Source organism: Centroberyx gerrardi, chromosome 8 (assembly GCF_048128805.1).
Source record: "Centroberyx gerrardi isolate f3 chromosome 8, fCenGer3.hap1.cur.20231027, whole genome shotgun sequence".
Classification (NCBI taxonomy): Eukaryota; Metazoa; Chordata; class Actinopteri; order Beryciformes; family Berycidae; genus Centroberyx; species Centroberyx gerrardi.
The window spans coordinates 24,994,736-25,013,194 of record NC_136004.1 but is presented as its reverse complement, the minus strand read 5'-3'; the positions used below and the strand labels follow the sequence as shown (position 1 = coordinate 25,013,194).

At 40.2% G+C, this 18,459-nt stretch overlaps 4 protein-coding genes across 4 annotated transcripts; 2 read left to right on the top strand and 2 right to left on the bottom strand.

Moving 5' to 3' along the window:
- Nucleotides 1-463: 463 nt before the first annotated feature.
- Nucleotides 464-4,519, bottom strand: LOC139928027 (uncharacterized). Its single transcript, XM_071920371.2, has 3 exons — nt 4,351-4,519; nt 3,063-3,122; nt 464-2,407 (listed from the first exon to the last, which is right to left on the bottom strand). Exon 3 carries the CDS (start codon nt 2,405-2,407, stop codon nt 1,169-1,171), a length of 1,239 nt encoding a protein of 412 aa, XP_071776472.1. The 5' UTR covers nt 3,063-3,122; nt 4,351-4,519; the 3' UTR covers nt 464-1,168.
- Nucleotides 4,095-9,182, top strand: LOC139928026 (rab5 GDP/GTP exchange factor-like). The gene is made up of 9 exons (XM_071920370.2): nt 4,095-4,280; nt 5,160-5,354; nt 5,854-5,981; nt 6,412-6,563; nt 6,689-6,758; nt 6,849-6,984; nt 7,097-7,191; nt 7,336-7,592; nt 7,707-9,182. Exons 2-9 carry the CDS (start codon nt 5,197-5,199, stop codon nt 8,130-8,132), a joined length of 1,422 nt encoding a protein of 473 aa, XP_071776471.1. The 5' UTR covers nt 4,095-4,280; nt 5,160-5,196; the 3' UTR covers nt 8,133-9,182.
- A 547-nt stretch (nt 9,183-9,729) lies between these two features.
- Nucleotides 9,730-12,050, top strand: psmd9 (proteasome 26S subunit, non-ATPase 9). The gene is made up of 6 exons (XM_071920401.2): nt 9,730-9,883; nt 10,053-10,152; nt 10,719-10,912; nt 11,065-11,166; nt 11,268-11,356; nt 11,798-12,050. Exons 1-6 carry the CDS (start codon nt 9,758-9,760, stop codon nt 11,823-11,825), a joined length of 639 nt encoding a protein of 212 aa, XP_071776502.1. The 5' UTR covers nt 9,730-9,757; the 3' UTR covers nt 11,826-12,050.
- An 849-nt stretch (nt 12,051-12,899) lies between these two features.
- Nucleotides 12,900-17,888, bottom strand: gtf2h3 (general transcription factor IIH, polypeptide 3). Its single transcript, XM_071920389.2, has 13 exons — nt 17,601-17,888; nt 17,396-17,475; nt 16,707-16,813; nt 16,453-16,595; nt 15,968-16,030; nt 15,699-15,728; nt 15,553-15,581; nt 15,383-15,457; nt 15,223-15,276; nt 14,775-14,843; nt 14,046-14,181; nt 13,896-13,932; nt 12,900-13,677 (listed from the first exon to the last, which is right to left on the bottom strand). The coding sequence occupies exons 1-13, from the start codon at nt 17,608-17,610 to the stop codon at nt 13,608-13,610; spliced, it is 903 nt and encodes a 300-aa protein (XP_071776490.1). The 5' UTR covers nt 17,611-17,888; the 3' UTR covers nt 12,900-13,607.
- Between the last annotated feature and the right edge of the window lie 571 nt (nt 17,889-18,459).

Below are 18,459 nucleotides of genomic sequence, written 5' to 3'. Positions count from 1 at the left end.
CGTGTAAAGTCAGCCAGAAAAAAATACGTCTTCCGGTCAAACTTTTCAAAATAAAGCCCTTATTGACGAACCCTTGAAGCGTTGTGATTAGTACTAAAGTGAAAACAAAGAATAGTAAAAGAAAAGAAAATTGTTTTCCTAAAATGTCCTTTTCACCCATATATGTGTAGTTATATAGACCTTTAGAAGATGCCATATACAGCCTATTTCAAAAGTAGACATACATTTTTATATACATTATTAATACTCACTGTATAATTAAATATTTTGATGTTTAAAATGACTAAAACTATACAGCTTTGTTTTTCATTATTAAAAAAATGTATACCTAGTTTTGACTAGGATTTTCATGTGTTTTACACAAATGTCAATTTTCTGAATACATTGTGTCACCTGCCAAACAGAGATCAAAGAAAAAAGCAAGCCAAATATGCGTCCATTACTTTTTATTTGAACATAGGATTTTTGTAGAAATGCAGAGGAACACAAAGACAATGTACACTATAAAGCATTTGTCAAGAAAGGAAGGTGGACATCACCAAAAAGTGCACCAAATCATCGTATTTAACTTACTAGACAACTGATGTGCGTTCACACTGCGAGCAACTGGTTGATGAGTGGCTCTATTCTGACTTATTGAAGGCGGTGTGAGAGGCTCTGATTGCATCTATGTAGTCGTCTCCTGCAGCTACAAAGTTTTGACAGTCAAATCATGTATTTTTGCTGCTTTGATATTGCCTTTGGTAACATTACATCACTTTGATGTAATCGAGTTAATATAGTTAGCTAGCAAGCACTCATTGGGTAGTATTAATCAAAAATTGACTATTTTCCACTAAAACTACTCACTGAAACTAAATCACATTGGTACAGAAACAAGAAAGCGTGGAAATCTGATTCGGCGGCCAATGTTCAGCTGTGGCCAAGTTTTCTTGGTCGACAAGCTTGTTCACCATCCACACATCAGACAAGTTTCCCTGGTTGCTCAGCTCTATAGGAAATGAATGGACTTCTAGTGACTTATTGAGTGTGTTTGTAGTCTCCTAGTGATTCAAAACTTGTGACATTGGAAGGGTAGAAGATATTTGCGAGAGGAGTAAAAAAAACCATTAACATACCACATGGAAGAACAATGATATGAAATTTGAAAATGTTAAATGACACCCAACTAAGGAGAAAATAATTGCAGTGGGGCCTCGACTGGAACAGGTGGACGCCTGGGTGAAGGTGCAGCAGCAGGCGGGCCTGGAGAGGCGTCCTCTTTGACCTGCAAACAGTCAACGGCCGTGGGATCCAAAGGGTAAAGACCACAGTTCCTGAATCCTGCCTCCACCCGCCGCCGATCCTTTACCCTCTGGTATGAGTGTCTGAAAACCACTGAAAAGTCCTTCTTGGAAACAACAGACAGAGGTCCCATGAGTCTGACGAAATCTGTCTTCAAGGGTACAAAGAAATTCACATCCAGCGGCTGCAGGATGTGAGAGGTACAAGGCGGCAGGCACAGGAGGAAGACTCCCTCCCTCTGTGCGGCCCGGACCAGCTCAGGATCCAGGTGTAACTGGTGGCCGTCCAAGACGAGCAACAGCGGGCGCTGCTGTGTGGCATACTTCAGGAAATGTTTGACAAACCATTTCCTAAAGAGTGTAGAGTCCAAGTGTCCTGCCGGCGACTTCCCATAGAGGGAGTGGGGGACGCCCTCCTTGTTGTATGGTCCCACTGGGTAGGTCCCCTTATAGACGATAAAAGGGGGGACGTCCTCCCCAGCTGCATTGAAGCAGGCAAGGACAGTAATGCACTCCCTCGTTTCCTCAACCAGCTTGTTGGCATGTTTTGTCGCCCGGGACACGTTAACCACCAGAAACCCTGTCTTGTCACAGCTGTAAATCTGACGGGGTTTTTCCCTCAACCCGTGCTCCTCCATGATTTTGGAAAGCAGGTGGAAGTAGTCTTCTATGGGTCCCGTCTTGGTGCAGGCCGCCTTACCACGGTCAATGACGTCCAGGGTCCCGAGGCGGTGGTGGTGCCTCTCCCGGAAATTTATCCACCACGTCTGGCCAAGGGTGGTCTTTGGGTCGTCCGGGTGGCGGAGGTTGTAGATGGCCAGAGCGTGGGCCAGGACCTGTGGCTTCGTCACTGGAAACCCGTGGCTGGCGGAGTACAACCAGTAGTCCACCAGGGAATTCTCGTCTTCAGTGGACAGGTAGGTGCTCCGGCCGATGTGGCAGCCAGAAGTCACCTTTCCACTGAGTCTGTCACACAGGCTGGACTTGGGCACCTTGAAGACCTTGGCTGCCTGCCTGGCACTGCACCTGCCCGCCCGCACCTCTTCGATGGCCTGCTCCATTGCTGCCGGGGCCCACTGCTGCGTCTTCCTCTCCCTCTTGGCCATCTGCCGGATGTTAGGCATCTGCAAATGCATAAATCCGGTAACTGTACTGTGGGAACGGGGAATTAACCGTAACCAAACAGTTTAATAGCATATGCAGAAAAATAACCATGCATGCATACACACACATATCTATACACCTAACCTTTACAGAGTGCAGCATGACAACAATTCCTAGCCCTGTCTCTCATTTTCTCTAGCCTAACACTTTCCTCAATCTTGAATTAGGGCTGCACGATTAACCAGATTGAAATTTTATTTAACATGTGAGATATCTAAAATGCATGGGGCTGCGATTTTTTTATTACTTTATTTCACACACTAACAATTAAACAAACTTAAACTGCTAAACGGCTGTTGATGGAGATCCCACACTAGGCACACGCACAGCTGATGAAACACATAGGCCAACACAGATGACTGAAGGGATCAAGTTGCCGTCCTGAACCTTTTCCCTCATTGTTACACGACTTAGATAGATGATACGATAGATGTTGACTAAAAACGTATTCCTCTGCCTCTTCTCCACTGAGACTAGTTACAAAAAATACAGTCTACGGGGTGTTCTTGTTGAGGTGTAAGCTCCAAATTGGTTGTCTTTAAATGTCTTGATATCTGTGTAAACGTGGGAAATTGGACATTTGTCTTCTCAAATATGTAATTTAACATCACTAACCTTTCGGCAGGGAAGCCCTCGAAAATTTCTCCCCAGTGTCTTCACTCTAGTATCATGTGGCTGCAGCCATGCAACAACAACAAAAACAACGACACGGAAGTATTATATCCATGTCACCGCATGTCACTCACCCACTGACTCTGAACCTCAGTGCTAGCTCACTATCGCCATCTAGAGTTGTGGAGGTTATGCACTCTACAAATTATACATTTATTAATTATCTTGATCCTTCAAGACTTTTGATTTTACAAACATTAAATAATGTTTCTGATCCTTAAATACTTTTAAAAATGTTATTCTGTTGGGCGACCTCCTGCCCTGCCCTCCATGCAAAAACACATTATAAAGATAAGTTGAAAATTGATTGTAAGGCTTAACTGTCTTTTCAACAAAACCATTCATTTCCAGTAAAATGTGTTCAAAACGTTTTTTTACTTTACTGGGTATCAGAAACGTGTCAGGGTACTCTATTTTTGACAGACATTGAAAATGAAAGGCCTAGCTTCATTTAAAAGAAAGATTTAGGGTCACAACTCTGTTGTATCCTCCTAACCAATAACCTCGCCATGAGTGTTTATCAAATCTGAAACAAATATCATACCCTTATCATACCATTCCTTCATAAATATAAGCTTGTTTCTGAGAAGCACATGTTATTCCATATGATACTTGTATAGGGAGATAATTGCTAAATGCCAACTTCCATGCATCAACAGCCTGTTTGTGTAACCTTGGAAACTGTAGGGGGAGCTTACTACCTGAAGCTACAGGTGATAAAATTACACCACATTTCTCAAAAACCAATCCAAACTTTGGATTGTCTGCAGTTGAGAGGCGCTGTCTGATCCTGTCGATTTAAAAAATGTGATAGACTGTGTTGAAGTGCAAAGCATTAAATGCACCCTGACATACCCAAGGAGGTTCTATATTAACCTTTCTCAAAAATGCAGCTAAGTTAGTTGTCCCCCCTCAGCAAGCTTTTCCGGTGTCACCGGCTGCGTCAAACAAGCAGCTGATCTGCTGATGGCCGCGTTTTCGGCAACTCTGTTTCACCCTCAAAAACTACATCAAAGTCTTTGAAGTGTCAAGGAATTCGGTTCTAGATATTACAGTTAGATTTCTGCGGAGGGTCAAACACGGTAACGTTAAAGTGAATAAGGACTCCGGTAAAGAAGTGACTGTTAAGGAATGAAGAATAAGGAATTCACCGACTGACCGGTGAGGAAGTTGACACGGTGTTACAAGCGGCACTGTTATCCACACAAGTAATACGTTTTGTTCATGTAACCTGCTAATGAATTAGTTTGTGCGGTAAGCAGATGTCAAATGTCCGTCGTCAGCAAACAAGCTAAGTAAGTTAACGTTAAGTTAGCCAGCTAACTAGCTAACTTAGCTTATTTGCGGTCACTCCTCTCGACAATCCGCTCAGCTGACAGTCTGTCACTTCCTAGCTCGCAAGCATTAAATCCAACCAACTGCCTCTGCTCGCGTGAGATGTTGTGTGTCAAAATTTGTATCCCCTAGAAATGTGTTTCCCAATCCCAGCACGAGTTTAGTGGGAGATACAAACTGTAGACTATCGTCACATACAGGCGGTGCAAAAGACGTAAAGGCAACAAAAAGTCGACCATCAGTGCAGTCAAAGAGCATTGCAGAGGAGAGCTTAGTTCAAATATGCTTTACTGCAGCACCGAGTTTTATGCATAATCCGAGCAGAGCCAGGTTTATTTATTTAACCAAGAAAGTTAACCAATCCACATTTACAATGACGACCTGGCCAAGAGGCAAAAACAGTATGCAAGTCTGTATAAATAATAACAACGTAACCACAATAAACAACATGAGTCAGTTTAAAACATCATGATATATACAACAACAGAAGGCTATGTACAGTAGCAGTGTTGAGAAGCCTTCACCTGTGTTCCCTGCAGTCAAAAACACTGGGCAAACTGGTTGCCCATGGCCATATTTTCAGCTGCCACTTATGTAAGCTTTAACTTGTGAAGTGATTATTTGAGACAGACATGCAATTTTGTTTTGAAAAGCTATTGCACACCTCTTTGCTCTGATTGTAATTTGAGTGTTGTTTCCAAACAGGTGGGAGTAATAGGAGAGACCGAGACAGAGCTCTACAATGTGGACAGACAAGCAAAGAGGGATCAGAGTTTCTCAGCAGGAACTGCTCTGCAAGAACGCCTGTGGGTATTATGGAAACCCGGCATGGCAAGGCTTCTGCTCCAAGTGCTGGAGAGAGAGAAACCGTGCAGCTGCAGCCCAGAGGCAGGACGCGAGGTAAAGACCCAGGTCATGATAGGCATTTTGACTCTAATCCTGCCACCATGGCACATGATATGCGGGACATTATCTCATCATGGTGGCGTCTGTCTGTCTGTGTGTAGATCAACACATTCTTGGAAACACAACAACTCAAGAACAATATATGATAGAGACTTCAGACTTACACCACAGGTTCCCCTATAGAGTAGATGATTTGATTAGATCCTGGACTACCTTGCTTCATAAATTTGCATGTTAATGAGGAAAAACTACTATAACTCTTTAATGCTTTAAGATAAGGGGTTCACATTAATACTACCTATGTGTTATGTCATTTTGACATAGAAATAATTGCTAATTAATGCATTAAGTAGCCCAGTCTAATCCAATGATCTAATTAGCATAACTGATTATGTTTAATATATCATGGTTATTATGGCGGGACAATAGGCAGCTCAAGTGTCTCTTGTTAAAACAGGGTTTACGTTTTTATGCCTGTTGTCATTCCCTGTAGCCCAAGCAACGATGGAAGTCCTCTCACCTTCTCCAAATTTGAGGAGAAGAAGAATACGGAGAAGGGTCGTCGAATTAACACAATGAGGAGACTTTTCTTGGGTGGCCCATCGCCTCCAAAACGTCAAGGTAGTTTGCTCTGCTCTCTGTACTTAAGAAAGTCGGTATCCTCGGTTGCATCAAGTCAGACACATTAATCACATTAATTAATTAACACATTTAATCTTTTTGCAACAAGTTGCTTGCAGCAGTTAAATGGAATTGGCTACTTGTTTTGCTTCATCATTTGGAATGAGTTTGTTGTCTTGGTGACAGAATTCCTCATCAACCACTTTACCACCAACTGTGGCAAAGCAGAGCACAAAATTGTTGAAAAAGTGAGGGGGAAAAATCCTTAATTGAAAAGAGGAAAAACAGCTATTTTAATAACAAATCCAGTGAAGGAAGCAACAGTGTTTCAACAGAGGTTGGGGCTTAGGATATTTATGCTTGACATATGGATGGATACTAAGTTTAACACAGTTTGTTACTCTATCTTGAATATTTTTTGTCATTGTAGAGCCTTCTGAAAGCCATGCAAATGCCTTAAAAGCCTACCAGAGCCTGGAGCCTGGGGACTTCACTGGTTTCCTAAAGCTACTCCGGAGCCCTCCCTCCCAGCGCTTGCAGTCCCGCTGTACAGCCTTCCTCAATACTATGGAGGCTTACCATGTAATTATCTATTTCATATTTTATTCTTTTACCATCATTAAGATGATAATCCCACCGCATTACAATTCTCATAAATTCTCTTTGATATTTTTGAGCCGTTCTGACTGTAGATTATCATTTCACAGGATCTACAAGTACAGAAGCAGTCTGATCTTGTGCAAGATTTCTACCAGAATATTGCTGAATTTTTTAGCAGTGAGTATAGACCAATTCAACACTCCTGTGGCAGTCCACATTTCATTCTGCAAACATTAAAATATCAAATTATTATTTTTTATATTCAAGGTCTTTCTGAGGCTCAGGTCTCTCAGATAATGGAGCACATAGAGAAGTTACTTATGACTCGTTTGCACAAATGGGTTTTCTGCCACGACAGCTGTGATGATGAACAGAAGGACCTGGCTCTCCAGAGGAGGATACGGTAACTTTTATATAAATTACATTTTCTCTTCATTCGTTGAATCCATTTCTTAATGTAAACCTCTAAGCAAAATCCCTGTCTGTTGTTGACTGATGTCTTATAAACTTTGCAGGTCCTTAAACTGGGTCACTCCGCAGATGCTGAGTGTACCTTTTCCTGATAAAAAGACAGCAGTCGCAGGTGACCCCTTTCTGCCTGCAATAACAGGTGATGCACTAATTCAGTACTTAAGCCGACACAAGACTCATTTCTCATAACGTAATGAGTTTCACACATGCTGTAAACATCTTCACCATGGCCTTAATGCTGACCTTTAATGTTTCACCTGTGTTCTACCATTTGTTTTAACAGCCATAATTGAGATGGATGCCAAACGAGCGCCCCAGGATAAACTTGCATGTGTGTCCAAATGCAGTCAGCACGTCTTTGAAGCTCTCTCCACCTCAAACAGTGAACCGGCTAATGCTGATGACTTCCTGTCTGGCCTGATTTACGTGGTGCTTAAGGCCAACCCGCCTCGACTCCACTCAAACATGCAATATGTGATTCGCTTTGGTCTCCCTCACAGTCTGATGGCAGGAGAGAGCGGCTACTATTTTACAAATTTGGTTAGTTTATTGCATCTATAATGAAACATGTACTGGTCCAGCAAACACCAATGGATTCCTTGTTAAGAGGTTTGTATATTACTTATCCCTCTGTCTTTGTCCTCTTTTTTTCAGTCTTGTGCTGTGGCCTTCATTGAAAAGCTGGATGGACCAGCGCTCAACCTCAGTCCAGAAGAGTTTGAGGGCTACATGCTGCGGCGACGCGCTCCCTCTGCCCCGACAGGAAAAGAGAGGCAGCAGATTGCCAGCGACACACAGCACCTGCTAGAAGAGCTAAAAGGAAGACAGGAAAAGCTGGACCAAGGGATGGGCGCTCTCAAGGTGCAGCTACAGCAGTGGGTGCAAGCAGTCCAGACACAAGTGGATGAGGCAACAGCCCAGTCTGCTCTGGTACAGAAGGAGATAACGGCTCAGACGGAGCTGTCACAAAGTTATTCATCTTCATCTGATGATGCAGCGCTGCAGGAGGATGACGTCAGAGAGCAGACGGTGCTGGTGCTCCGGGACCAAGATGACTGTCCAAGAGACACAGACTGTTAGCTATATGAAGAGTAAGACAGTTGTTTGATCTGGTACTTGGCCGTTTTTTATTTGTAATTCTCAAGAGCAAGTTAAGTAGATTGCATAGGATATAAAAGTAGTATTTCAGAGGAACTACAGATTTAATGGAGAAGATGCCAAACAAACACAAATTTATATTTCAATGTCAAGTTTGCACAACTTACAATGCGACCACAGCAAGCTGTTGTTAAACTAAAAGGAAAGTTTGTTTTCACATTTGGTATCACAGTGTGTGGAAAGCGTCAGACTTTTTAATGACTTTGTTAGAGCTCATGAGTGTAAAGCATCGAAGAATAGGAGGACTAATGTAAGACATAGAAATGTTACACTAATCCCAGGTCAGAACTTATTTGAAAATACTCAGTACGTACATATTATTAATCTACATTATTTGCTGTTATAAGAAAGATTTGCACTTGTATGCTGTCTGAGAAAAAAGGCAATTCCTTGTACATTCCAGTTTTGTTTAGAGGTTATTTACTGCCAGTTTGTTAACAGTTACTAGTAAAAAGTAAACAATGCTCAGAAGTAATATTCAAGCACTCAGGTTAGACAGCACTTACTGTACCAGGGTTATCATCCAACTCTTTTAGTTTATTGATTTAATATTCACTTTTTTGTAATAGCATACACAATTGTGCCTACAACTAGACTACTGTGAAATGTAATAAATATGCTAGAGGAAAAAATAATGTCAGGTGATCAACTTGGACCACTGCAAGTCAGAGGGTCTTTTTAGTCTAGCCAAGTTGGTCAAGTTTTTCAACGGTGTGTAATTGTAAATAACATACTGCCTTCAGTAGTTGTACAAAGATGAAGTGACAAGAAAAAATTCTAATGTATTCTAACTACTGTGTCTGTTAACTAATTGAACCAGATCATCTATAGTAGCAACACAATATTTTGAAGATTGTGTTTTGTAGAGGCTTTGTTTACAACTTTCTGAAGTTCAAGTTTCTGAAGACCATGAAGGAGTTTACGTAACGATCAATGATTGTATCATATGTTAGCCTATATTAAAATCACTGAATTATATGATTTAATACTGCCAGTGTTTTTCATTTGTCATCTGTGACCAGATCATTCATTGTGGGGCATTTAGTCTACAGCTCAGTTTTAGCGGATTTGCGAGTTGTAATCCAATAGGTTTTTATGGTTGCTTGATAAGCTGTTTAATTATAACTTATGTTCTTTTCTCGAGTAAATGGTATAAAGAATGTACCTTTTTCCACAATGTCAAGGGAAACAATCTACACTTCTCTCTGATGCATTTATCTACCTGTTGCAAATGCATCTTACTTTAAAGATAAAATAACAAGTGTAGCAACCTAATGAATGGAGTTGGAGACCCTCATTGGCCTGAAATACAAGGACTTTAAACGCAACACTTCTAATCCTAAAGTACCTGTGTGATTAATGTCAATTGTTTCACTGATTTAGTAAACTTTCAGATGAAGTGCTCTTATTCTATTGCACTATGTGGCTTTCATCAGGGCTCCTCTGCTGTACCCGTTACATCAGTCTTCCTCGTTATCGGTATTTTGAACCTTTGCACGACTCGTACTTGTAATTTACATGGAACGTAAACACACAACTAAGCTGCCATGAAGCTAACAGAAGAAAACAGTGATGGGAAATCGGAAATAACGATGGATGACGTTAGAAATCTTATTAAGAAGAAAGACGAAATTGAAGAGCAGATAAAAGCATATTACGACGTCTTGGAAGATGTAAGTTAGCCGAGCTGCTCGGTCAGATATCGGTTACGTTAGAGCTGCGCAACGCTAAGCTAGCTAAACCGTCTTAGCTAGCATGTCAAGTAGATACTTGAAGTTGTCGTTCATAAACAGTTTTAGGTAATATTGTGTGTGTAAACATGAATTGTCCCTCTCTTCACAGCAAGGCGTTGGAGTTGAAGGTTCCTTGGTGGACGCAGAAGGCTATCCACGAGACGATGTCAACTTATACCAGATCAGATCAGCAAGACACAACATTTCTTGTAAGAAATGTGATACTTTAGCAAGGGGAAGAGGGTAAATATGGTATTATATGTTATTCGTCCTACTGCCAGTACAAGTTTCAATAACTTGCCTGTTAACGGTCATTATGGTTATTCAGGTATTGATATGTGTGTTATGGTTATTCAGGTATTATGTGTTGTGGTTATTATGGTTATTCAGGTATTGATATGTGTGTTATGGTTATTATGATTATTCAGGTATTTTTATGTGTCGTCATTTGTTTGGGGTAACCACTGAGGCCAGATGATGAATTTTCATTTGATCTATAGATTTTTCTAGAAGGGGGCGCCACTGTTGTGTGAATCACCGCTATGTAAGGTTAAAAGTTCACACTGATACATTTTCAATACAAAAACCATGCCCCCGTTTTCATTTTAAAGCAGAATGCGCATCGACACTGTCTAGCTTCATCGTGACTGTGTGGGCACTTGGATGTGACATTAGATCTTTTATACACAGGAAACCAACCTTTTCATTGTTTTATTCAACCCACTGTCATTTTTTTTAAACCTATTATGTAGATTATCTCTTTCAATTTTACCAGGCCTGCAGAATGATCACAAGGCCATCATGGTGGAGATAGAAGAAGCCTTGCACAAGCTGCACGCCCGAGAGAAAGCCAAGCGTGAGCAGGATGAGGCAGAAGCCCAGGCAGAGGCCATGGACCATCAAGTCACTCTGCCTCCTCCCTTTGCACGAGTGGACGCTGTGACACAAGGCTCCCCCGCCTGTGGAGCTGTGAGTCAATTATGGCTTTGTATCTGATATTCGTTTCAGATATGCTAAACCATGAACACTTGATTTTCTTGTACATTCACGTGACATGAAGTCAAGTTAAAGTAGCTGTCTTTGCTCCTGTAAGTATAGTGTTTGGTTGTTTCTTTCCGCAGGGCCTTCGAGTCGGTGATGAAATCATCGAGTTTGGGACTGTGAACACGGGGAACTTCCAGAGCCTCCAGAATATTGCGTCTGTGGTCCAACATAGTGAAGGGGTAAGCTATTGGAGTGAACCACAGCTTGGTTACATTTTGATCTTCATAACATTTTTAATTTTAGAGTGTAAACTGCATCATAATGTTTTCCTACTCTACAGAAACCATTACGTGTGGCAGTGATCCGAAGCAGCCAGCGAGCTCAGATGAGCCTGACTCCACAGCGATGGGCAGGGAGGGGTCTGCTGGGGTGAGTGCTACTGATACAACCACTAACATGTTTTTAACTGTGAGTGATTCAAATTTGTTACATTTTACCCTTCAAGGCCTTCAGGACATCCATGCATTATGGCACAGAGTCAGTCATTTGTACTGAAGCTATTTTCAAATGCGTAGTCAATTATGTCCTGGAATAGAATGTCATTTTACAGGAAACATTCAATACATGTTGGAAGTGTATAATTTGCTGTTTTGACATGATACCACGTCTTGGGTAGATACAACTTGGTTTTGCTTGGCTGCATAGATTTGCATTAATGTTTGATAATTTCATGGCTTTAAAGTAGTTCCAGCATTAAATGCCAATCCACCTTGTTGGGCATGATTTGTGATTTATATATCTGTCTGTTGCTATCTATTGGTAAAAACTGATTTGCACCCGTCACAATCCTATCCTTGTCCTCTTTCTCAGATGCAACATTGTTCCCATCCCAAGATGATCATCATGAGACTGCAAGGATTCAACTGTGGAACACTGATTCTGTCTTAGCTCTGGATAGCTAATTGTTTCAAAGAAATTACTAGATTATAAACACAATGCACATAAATTTCCAACTGCCTCATTTTTTCATGTCTTATTCCAAAGCACTATTTGAAATATTTTCGGCATAAACGAGTAATCCTCACAGAGGGATGTCTGAAAATAAAGTTACATCTGTTATAGATGTCATGCTGAATTCACTCATTGTTGATAACAACTGAATACACCAAGTGGAAGGCACTGCGAGGTTATGTCACCATGCCAGTTCAGCACTCTAAGACAGCACAGTAGGCTACAGGGCTCTGATTGATCGGCATATCTGCTTTTTTTGACAGCTTCAGTAAATGTTTTGCTTTGATGCATAGTAAGTACATGGGCGATGCTTGAAGCCAGTGATAATGAACAATGTTGCTCTCAGCCAGGATGGGGAAAGGGAAATGGGGCAAATTTCATGTGGACAATGGGCTATAATGAAAAAATACTGTTGATCACAGTTGGCTGCAAAATTGCTCACCTTCACTCTATTAAGACAGTGGCATTTAGTGTATGTTCGTAAGTACTGTTCTGTGTATATATTTTTTTTTAACTTAGTCTGTATTTTTACTTGTTTACTTGTTATTTTTAGTAGTTACTCCTTTAGTTAATAGTGAGTTCAATGACATGTTACTTACAGTAACAGAAGTCACTCAAGACTTTTAAAAAATATTGATAGGAACTTTGTTGCCATCATTAAAAAGGGACCATTAACAAATCTCAGGCAGATAATGACCCATCAAATTTTATGCAAGGGCCACACCAAATCGGGGAATCTTAGATTTTGGGACGTGAACATAACCTTCATGTTTTTTATACACAAGTAATTCAGTACTTCACCCATTTTGAGCAAACTCTTGAGTAATTTTCTTGAGGAGTAACAAACTCTGGTGTAAAACTTAACACAAGTAATATATTTACATCTCTACATGTCATTGTTGAGGCCTTCCCTATCAGAACAGCAACAAAAGATCTGTGGAAGACGTATCCTGAAACATATTGTATAATTAGGGACATAATACAAATTTATTTCAAGAAAATTATTTAATTATATAAAAATTCACATTACAAAAAAATGCCAAGAGTTGCAGTGTTGTTTCTAAAACAGTAACTACATTTACATATAGGCTGTAAGTGGATTATCTTTACCCAACACCACTGAAGTACTATGATATGCACTTACAGTTTATATTAAATAATATGAGAAATATAATCGCACATCATAACCAGTTTTCCTTTACGGTGTTTATTTGAGATCAGTATGAAAAGTTTAGGAAGAAAACACTTGCGCAGAAGTGCAATAATGTGATGAGGATAAAGAGTTTGTGTGCAGGCTTTTACATTATGTTATGTTATTATTATGTTAATATCCTCAGGATTATTCAGAGGAAACCCCACTTGTTTCAACAAGGATGAAATTTCAGTCGGGTTGGAATTAACTGGGTTTTGGAGAGATGAGGTCAGATTTTGAGATATTAATTTGAGATCAGTTAATTTGGAATAAGAGCAGAGTAGCCAGATAACTGGATTATCAGCCTGCATGTAAAGGCAGTCGGTGTCAGTCAAACCAACATTTTCATTTAGCCCTACTGCCTCGAAGGCATATCCAGGATAACACTGAACTTAGTTTACTATACCAGACAAAAATGGTATACTTAGTACTATCAAAAATAGGAAATGCAGCATATTAGTTTAATCCCAACTCAAATCATGTGGATGGTTTGAGTTTCTTCTTTTTTGACTTCACCATCTGTGGCAATTGGATTTTGAAGGCAGCCCTACAAACAAACAAAAGACAATTTAGATATTATTAACCAAAATAAACCACAAGCAAGCCTGACACACACACAGAGCTTAAAAACAGAGGAGATGAAAGTAGACTTCATGATTTCAGATGTATACCAGTAGTGTTTAAAGATTAAAAAAAAAATGGATTGAGGGTTAATGCTTTAAGGTGTGGTGTACCTCTTTAAAAGAAAAGAAAAATAATACTCACTCGCAAGTTGTACAGATGGGACTGAAGTTGCAGAATACTTAAGGAGAAGACGAGAGAGAGGAAGATTTAGTTTCATCACAAAACATAATTTCAGTTTTGCCAGTATGATTTTTTTTTTCCTTCGTTAATTTAACTTGGAATCACACTTACTTGACAAACACACTGAGCAGACGTAACCGATTTCGATGAGGTTGCGATGGCAGAAGCATGCGGCTCTGTAGTCGACGTGTGCGGGCGGCGGCAGCACCAGCTGGGAGCGCTGGTCAGAATCAGGCAGGAACACCCACTGTTCACAAAACACAATCACAAACACAAATCAAATCGTTTCTTCCATAAAAATGAGATAAACCATATTCTCAAAAGCTGTAGACTCCCGCATACGGTCGTAACTTACAAGAGCTTTATTTAAAGACACAATGTTTTGGTCAGGTATCTGAATAAACACTTCAGTGGGGCCTGTATATACTGTGTATAGGTGAACAGGAAGGAAAACGGTCCAATCAGAGGGCAAAGGTAATCGCGTTCTATAATGAGACAAATCAACACCTAGGAGATAAAAGGTCCATGCAGGTGACAGGGTATGACTGTCAAAAATCATCTAATCAACAATCAAAAAATGATTAGCAACATCCATAAATTTATACACTACATCCAATATCAAGAATCGAGAAAGAACTAGAAAGAAAAAAAAAACTACAGGCTATAAAAAAATTGAATAAATCACAGCTAGAAATGTAAAGTTACACCAGCGATAATCGTCTCTGTATTGACAATAGTACATAGAAACAAACTCACAATGGAGAAGAGACAAATAAAAATGAACCATAAAAAAACATAAACCATATTCTCAAAATGTGTAAAACTACATCGTGCTCTCACCAAAAGGTATTGTGCCAGGGCGACCTTCTGTGGGATCTTCAGGTACAATCCTCCAGTTATGTCACAAGCCTAGTGAAACAAACAGGCGAAGGTGGAAAACCTGGCACTACATAGGAAAACCACCGATGTTCACTTTGAATACAGGTTAGGAAAGCACAGTACAACCACAGTATCACAACACCAAACCCTTGGTAATATTAATATATTGAAAAAGATGCCTCACCATATCCACATTTTAAAGAATGACAAGACAAACTGGTGGGAGAGCTTGTTAGCTTGCAAGTTTGTTCTACTACCTGGAACTGCTCCACCCATTTAATACTCATAATCAAGTAGTTTGGTACTCTTTTGGGATGGTACTTGGTATTATGACACTTTGCCGGGTGTAGTATTGTAGGGTAAAACTGTAGTGGTGTGACAGTCTTAATAGAGCTATAAAGAAATGTACCTGCTGAAGGAGACCTGAGTCTGAGTCCAGCACACAGGCATCTATCAGGATATTCTACGTCAAAATACAAAAACAGAGTGGAAACTTTTTTTTAGTGAATGAAATGTATATATTAGTTGAGAACAAAGTGGTAAAACAGAAGTAAGATCAGCTGTTTTACCTGCTTTTGGGCCGCAAAAATGACATTCATGAAGTTCATGTACTGGAGGGCGCAGTCCTCTGCTGCTTTTATCACCTACCAAGTACAGACAATACAGAAATTAGACCAGGCTATTCTAATTAGACCATTTAAGGCTTACAAATATTCTAATTAGACCATTGAGGACTTACCAATAGTCTTGATTTCATCTCTTGTCCAGCTGAAAAAAGAAACAGGATACATTTGAAAAACCTGTGAGAGTTTTAAAAACATAAATAATAAAGACCAAATGAACAAAATAATTACTTAAGCTTAATAATGGGAATTTGCAATTTACCTTCCAGCTCCTTTGTGACTCTGTGAATATCTGAATATTGAAGGTTCAAGGAACATTTATGAAAAACACTGCTCAGCCAAGAAAACAATTACAACCTGATGCAACAGTTAAATCTGGCTTAGCCAAGGGAAACTATTATCCAAGCAAGGGAAATTCCTCCAGTCCAGTAACAACATATAAAAACACAACTTCCATCCTCCCTCAGACTCTCACCGACACACGTGCACATACAGTGCAACCTATCCTTAGACATTTTATGGAAAGGATACAGCAGAGAGCTTTGGCAAGGGATCCAGCCAACAAAGTATCTGTGGAGTGTCCCTTCACTTCAGCTGTAAACACATTAGAGACATAAAGAAATTCAAAGGAGGTTGACAACAGACATTTAACTAGACGACACAATAAAACACAGCCCACAACTCTGAAATAAGCCGTCTCTTATCAAAGTTGACAAGAATGTGAAGCAAGCAGAAGCAAGGCGTTTAGATTGTAAATTTTGAATTGTGAATAAAAATTTAGACATAAGTAAAACTAAATTAACTACACAGACAATACAAGGGTCATTTTCACATTCAAAATAAATAAAACTTTTTGTAATAAAAGTATCCCCTTTTGCTTTGCTATTAATATATTGAGAAAGCTCATCCCCAAAAGCAGTACACTCATAAAATAGATCACTTACTTGATGTTAAGCAAGTAATATTCATATATTTTAAGATAATTTTACCAAAGCATAAAACAGACTTGTACTCACTTCTTGACATGACACTCCTGATCTCTTCAGCAATAAGGTTATTGGCCACAGACAGAAGCTCATACTTCCCGTCCCCGCTGGAGGAGGCGTCGTCCCCAGAGCCGTCCCCGGCTCTCCAGTTCTTGCAGGGATACAGGAAGTGACTGAGACGAGAAGCAGAGGGAGAGATGTAAACACAAAAGTATTGATGTGAACGCACATGCAGCACTGACAGTCATCATTTCACCTCTGAAACCGCTGTACTGGAGAGTTACCTGTCTTGACAGTGGCTAGCAACGATAGCCAGTTTGTTGGTTCTGGTCATGGCCAAATGGGAGTTTCCCATCACCATGACAGCATCCAGACACTTGGACAGGGTGAACTGGAAGGAGAGAAGAGGGAATCAGGTGTTGTTTAGACTCTTAAGGTGATGATACACAGGCATATTTTTAGGGCAAATATAAATTTCTCACTGACAGCAATGTATAAATTTGAAATCTAGCCAAGTTTGATAGGAGAGCAGGCTTTGCTGGCAAGGTTTCAACATCAACCAATCAGAGACAAGGAAATTGGTCAGGTGACCTGTCCTCAGCCCAAAATATTTCAGAAATGGTCCAACTGCTAGACAACTAGGAACAGCTGATTCTTTTTATATAACATTTTATCTAGCAAGCTAACTAGCCTATAATACACATGTTATGAAGTTCCAGTGGTTAACCTTGATAAAATGATTAAATTATTACATTTCCAGTAGAAAAGAGGAGGCCAAGATGGCAGTGATTGCAGCAGTACGTTACTTCATGCATTTTCACTCCTCCAACTGTCAAATTTGTCAGTTATTATTGCCCATTACCTAGTTGCTCATACTCACTCCCGGCAAATTTTGCCCCAAATTTGCTCGTGTATCACAAACCTCAGTCTGGAGCCGATTCATGAGTTATAATAACATGCAGCTTAGTATCACCTGTGGCTCCCGTTGAGCTTGCTGGCCCCACCATATGGGGTTCACATCCACAACGATGACCAGCAGACTGAATTCATCCTCTGCAGAGAAAGTGGAAATCACAACTTCATTCACTTGTCAACTTGAATGTACAGTAAGCTCGTCTCTGGGACAGCGTACAGAAAAGTAACTGTTAAAATCCATAACATTAGCCGATATAACATACCCGATGCCATGACGAGTGGATAATGTTTAATATGAAGAAGGATCCCAGAAAGGTGATTTTATTGTTAGCCAGGATCTTGATCTTCTATCTGTCAGCTGCCATCTTTGATGGCTTCAAAACTTTACACAAAAACATCCGCAGGGGCGCGACTGCTTTTCAAAAGTCTGGATCTCCTGTCAACATATAGCTTCGTCAAAACTGCTCGGTGAAATTTATGAACACCAGATTTAACCATGCCAACAGAGTCGGTTCGGCTGCTGATGCTAGTGATGCACACGAACTTGAATGGATGCACCACTCTTGGTACGTCATCAGACTGCGACCCTTCTTCCTTTTGTCAGCTTTACCGGTATTCGTTGTATTACTGCCATCTACTGGTTTCATAAATGACTAATCATGTCATTACTAGTAATTCAATTCTTTCCACTAAACATGTATCCTTCAAGAAACCAATCAAAACCCTACAATTCCTTGCATTCTCTGCTCATTTTAACGCTGTTTTCATTGTAAATTGTTGTTCTCCAGTCTCCAGCACCTCTGGAAACATGCTCAGCTGTTTCCTGTTCCTGACAATAATCACACATACCTGTTGGATATTTCCCTATAATATTATTAATATGAACTCCGTTTCTTAAAGCAATAAGGAGTTATAGTGGTTTGAATAAAATCAGTTTTTCCCTAATTAATATGCTAATTTCTGCAGCAAGGTGCTCCAAAATCTAATCAGATCATCTCCTCTATAGGGTGAACCTGTGGTGTAAGTAAGAAGTTTCTATGATATATATTGTTCTGGTGTTATTGTGCTCAGACAGACAGATAGACAGACAAAGATGTCACCATGACAAAATAACGTCCCACA

Bases quoted from the DNA above. Each gene is read 5' to 3' on its own strand.
- LOC139928027 (XM_071920371.2), bottom strand. From the start codon at position 2,407: ATGCCTAACATCCGGCAGATGGCCAAGAGGGAGAGGAAGACGCAGCAG.
- LOC139928026 (XM_071920370.2), top strand. From the start codon at position 5,197: ATGTGGACAGACAAGCAAAGAGGGATCAGAGTTTCTCAGCAGGAACTG. The intron at 6,564-6,688 runs GTAATTATCTAT...ATCATTTCACAG, and splicing joins ATACTATGGAGGCTTACCAT to GATCTACAAGTACAGAAGCA. The intron at 7,192-7,335 runs GTGATGCACTAA...TTGTTTTAACAG, and splicing joins CTTTCTGCCTGCAATAACAG to CCATAATTGAGATGGATGCC.
- psmd9 (XM_071920401.2), top strand. From the start codon at position 9,758: ATGAAGCTAACAGAAGAAAACAGTGATGGGAAATCGGAAATAACGATG. The intron at 10,913-11,064 runs GTGAGTCAATTA...TTCTTTCCGCAG, and splicing joins GCTCCCCCGCCTGTGGAGCT to GGCCTTCGAGTCGGTGATGA. The intron at 11,357-11,797 runs GTGAGTGCTACT...CCTCTTTCTCAG, and splicing joins GCAGGGAGGGGTCTGCTGGG to ATGCAACATTGTTCCCATCC.
- gtf2h3 (XM_071920389.2), bottom strand. The intron at 16,031-16,452 runs GTGAGTACAAGT...ATGTGTTTACAG, and splicing joins CAGGAGTGTCATGTCAAGAA to CTGAAGTGAAGGGACACTCC. The intron at 15,729-15,967 runs GTATCCTTTCCA...TTCAATATTCAG, and splicing joins CCTTGCCAAAGCTCTCTGCT to ATATTCACAGAGTCACAAAG.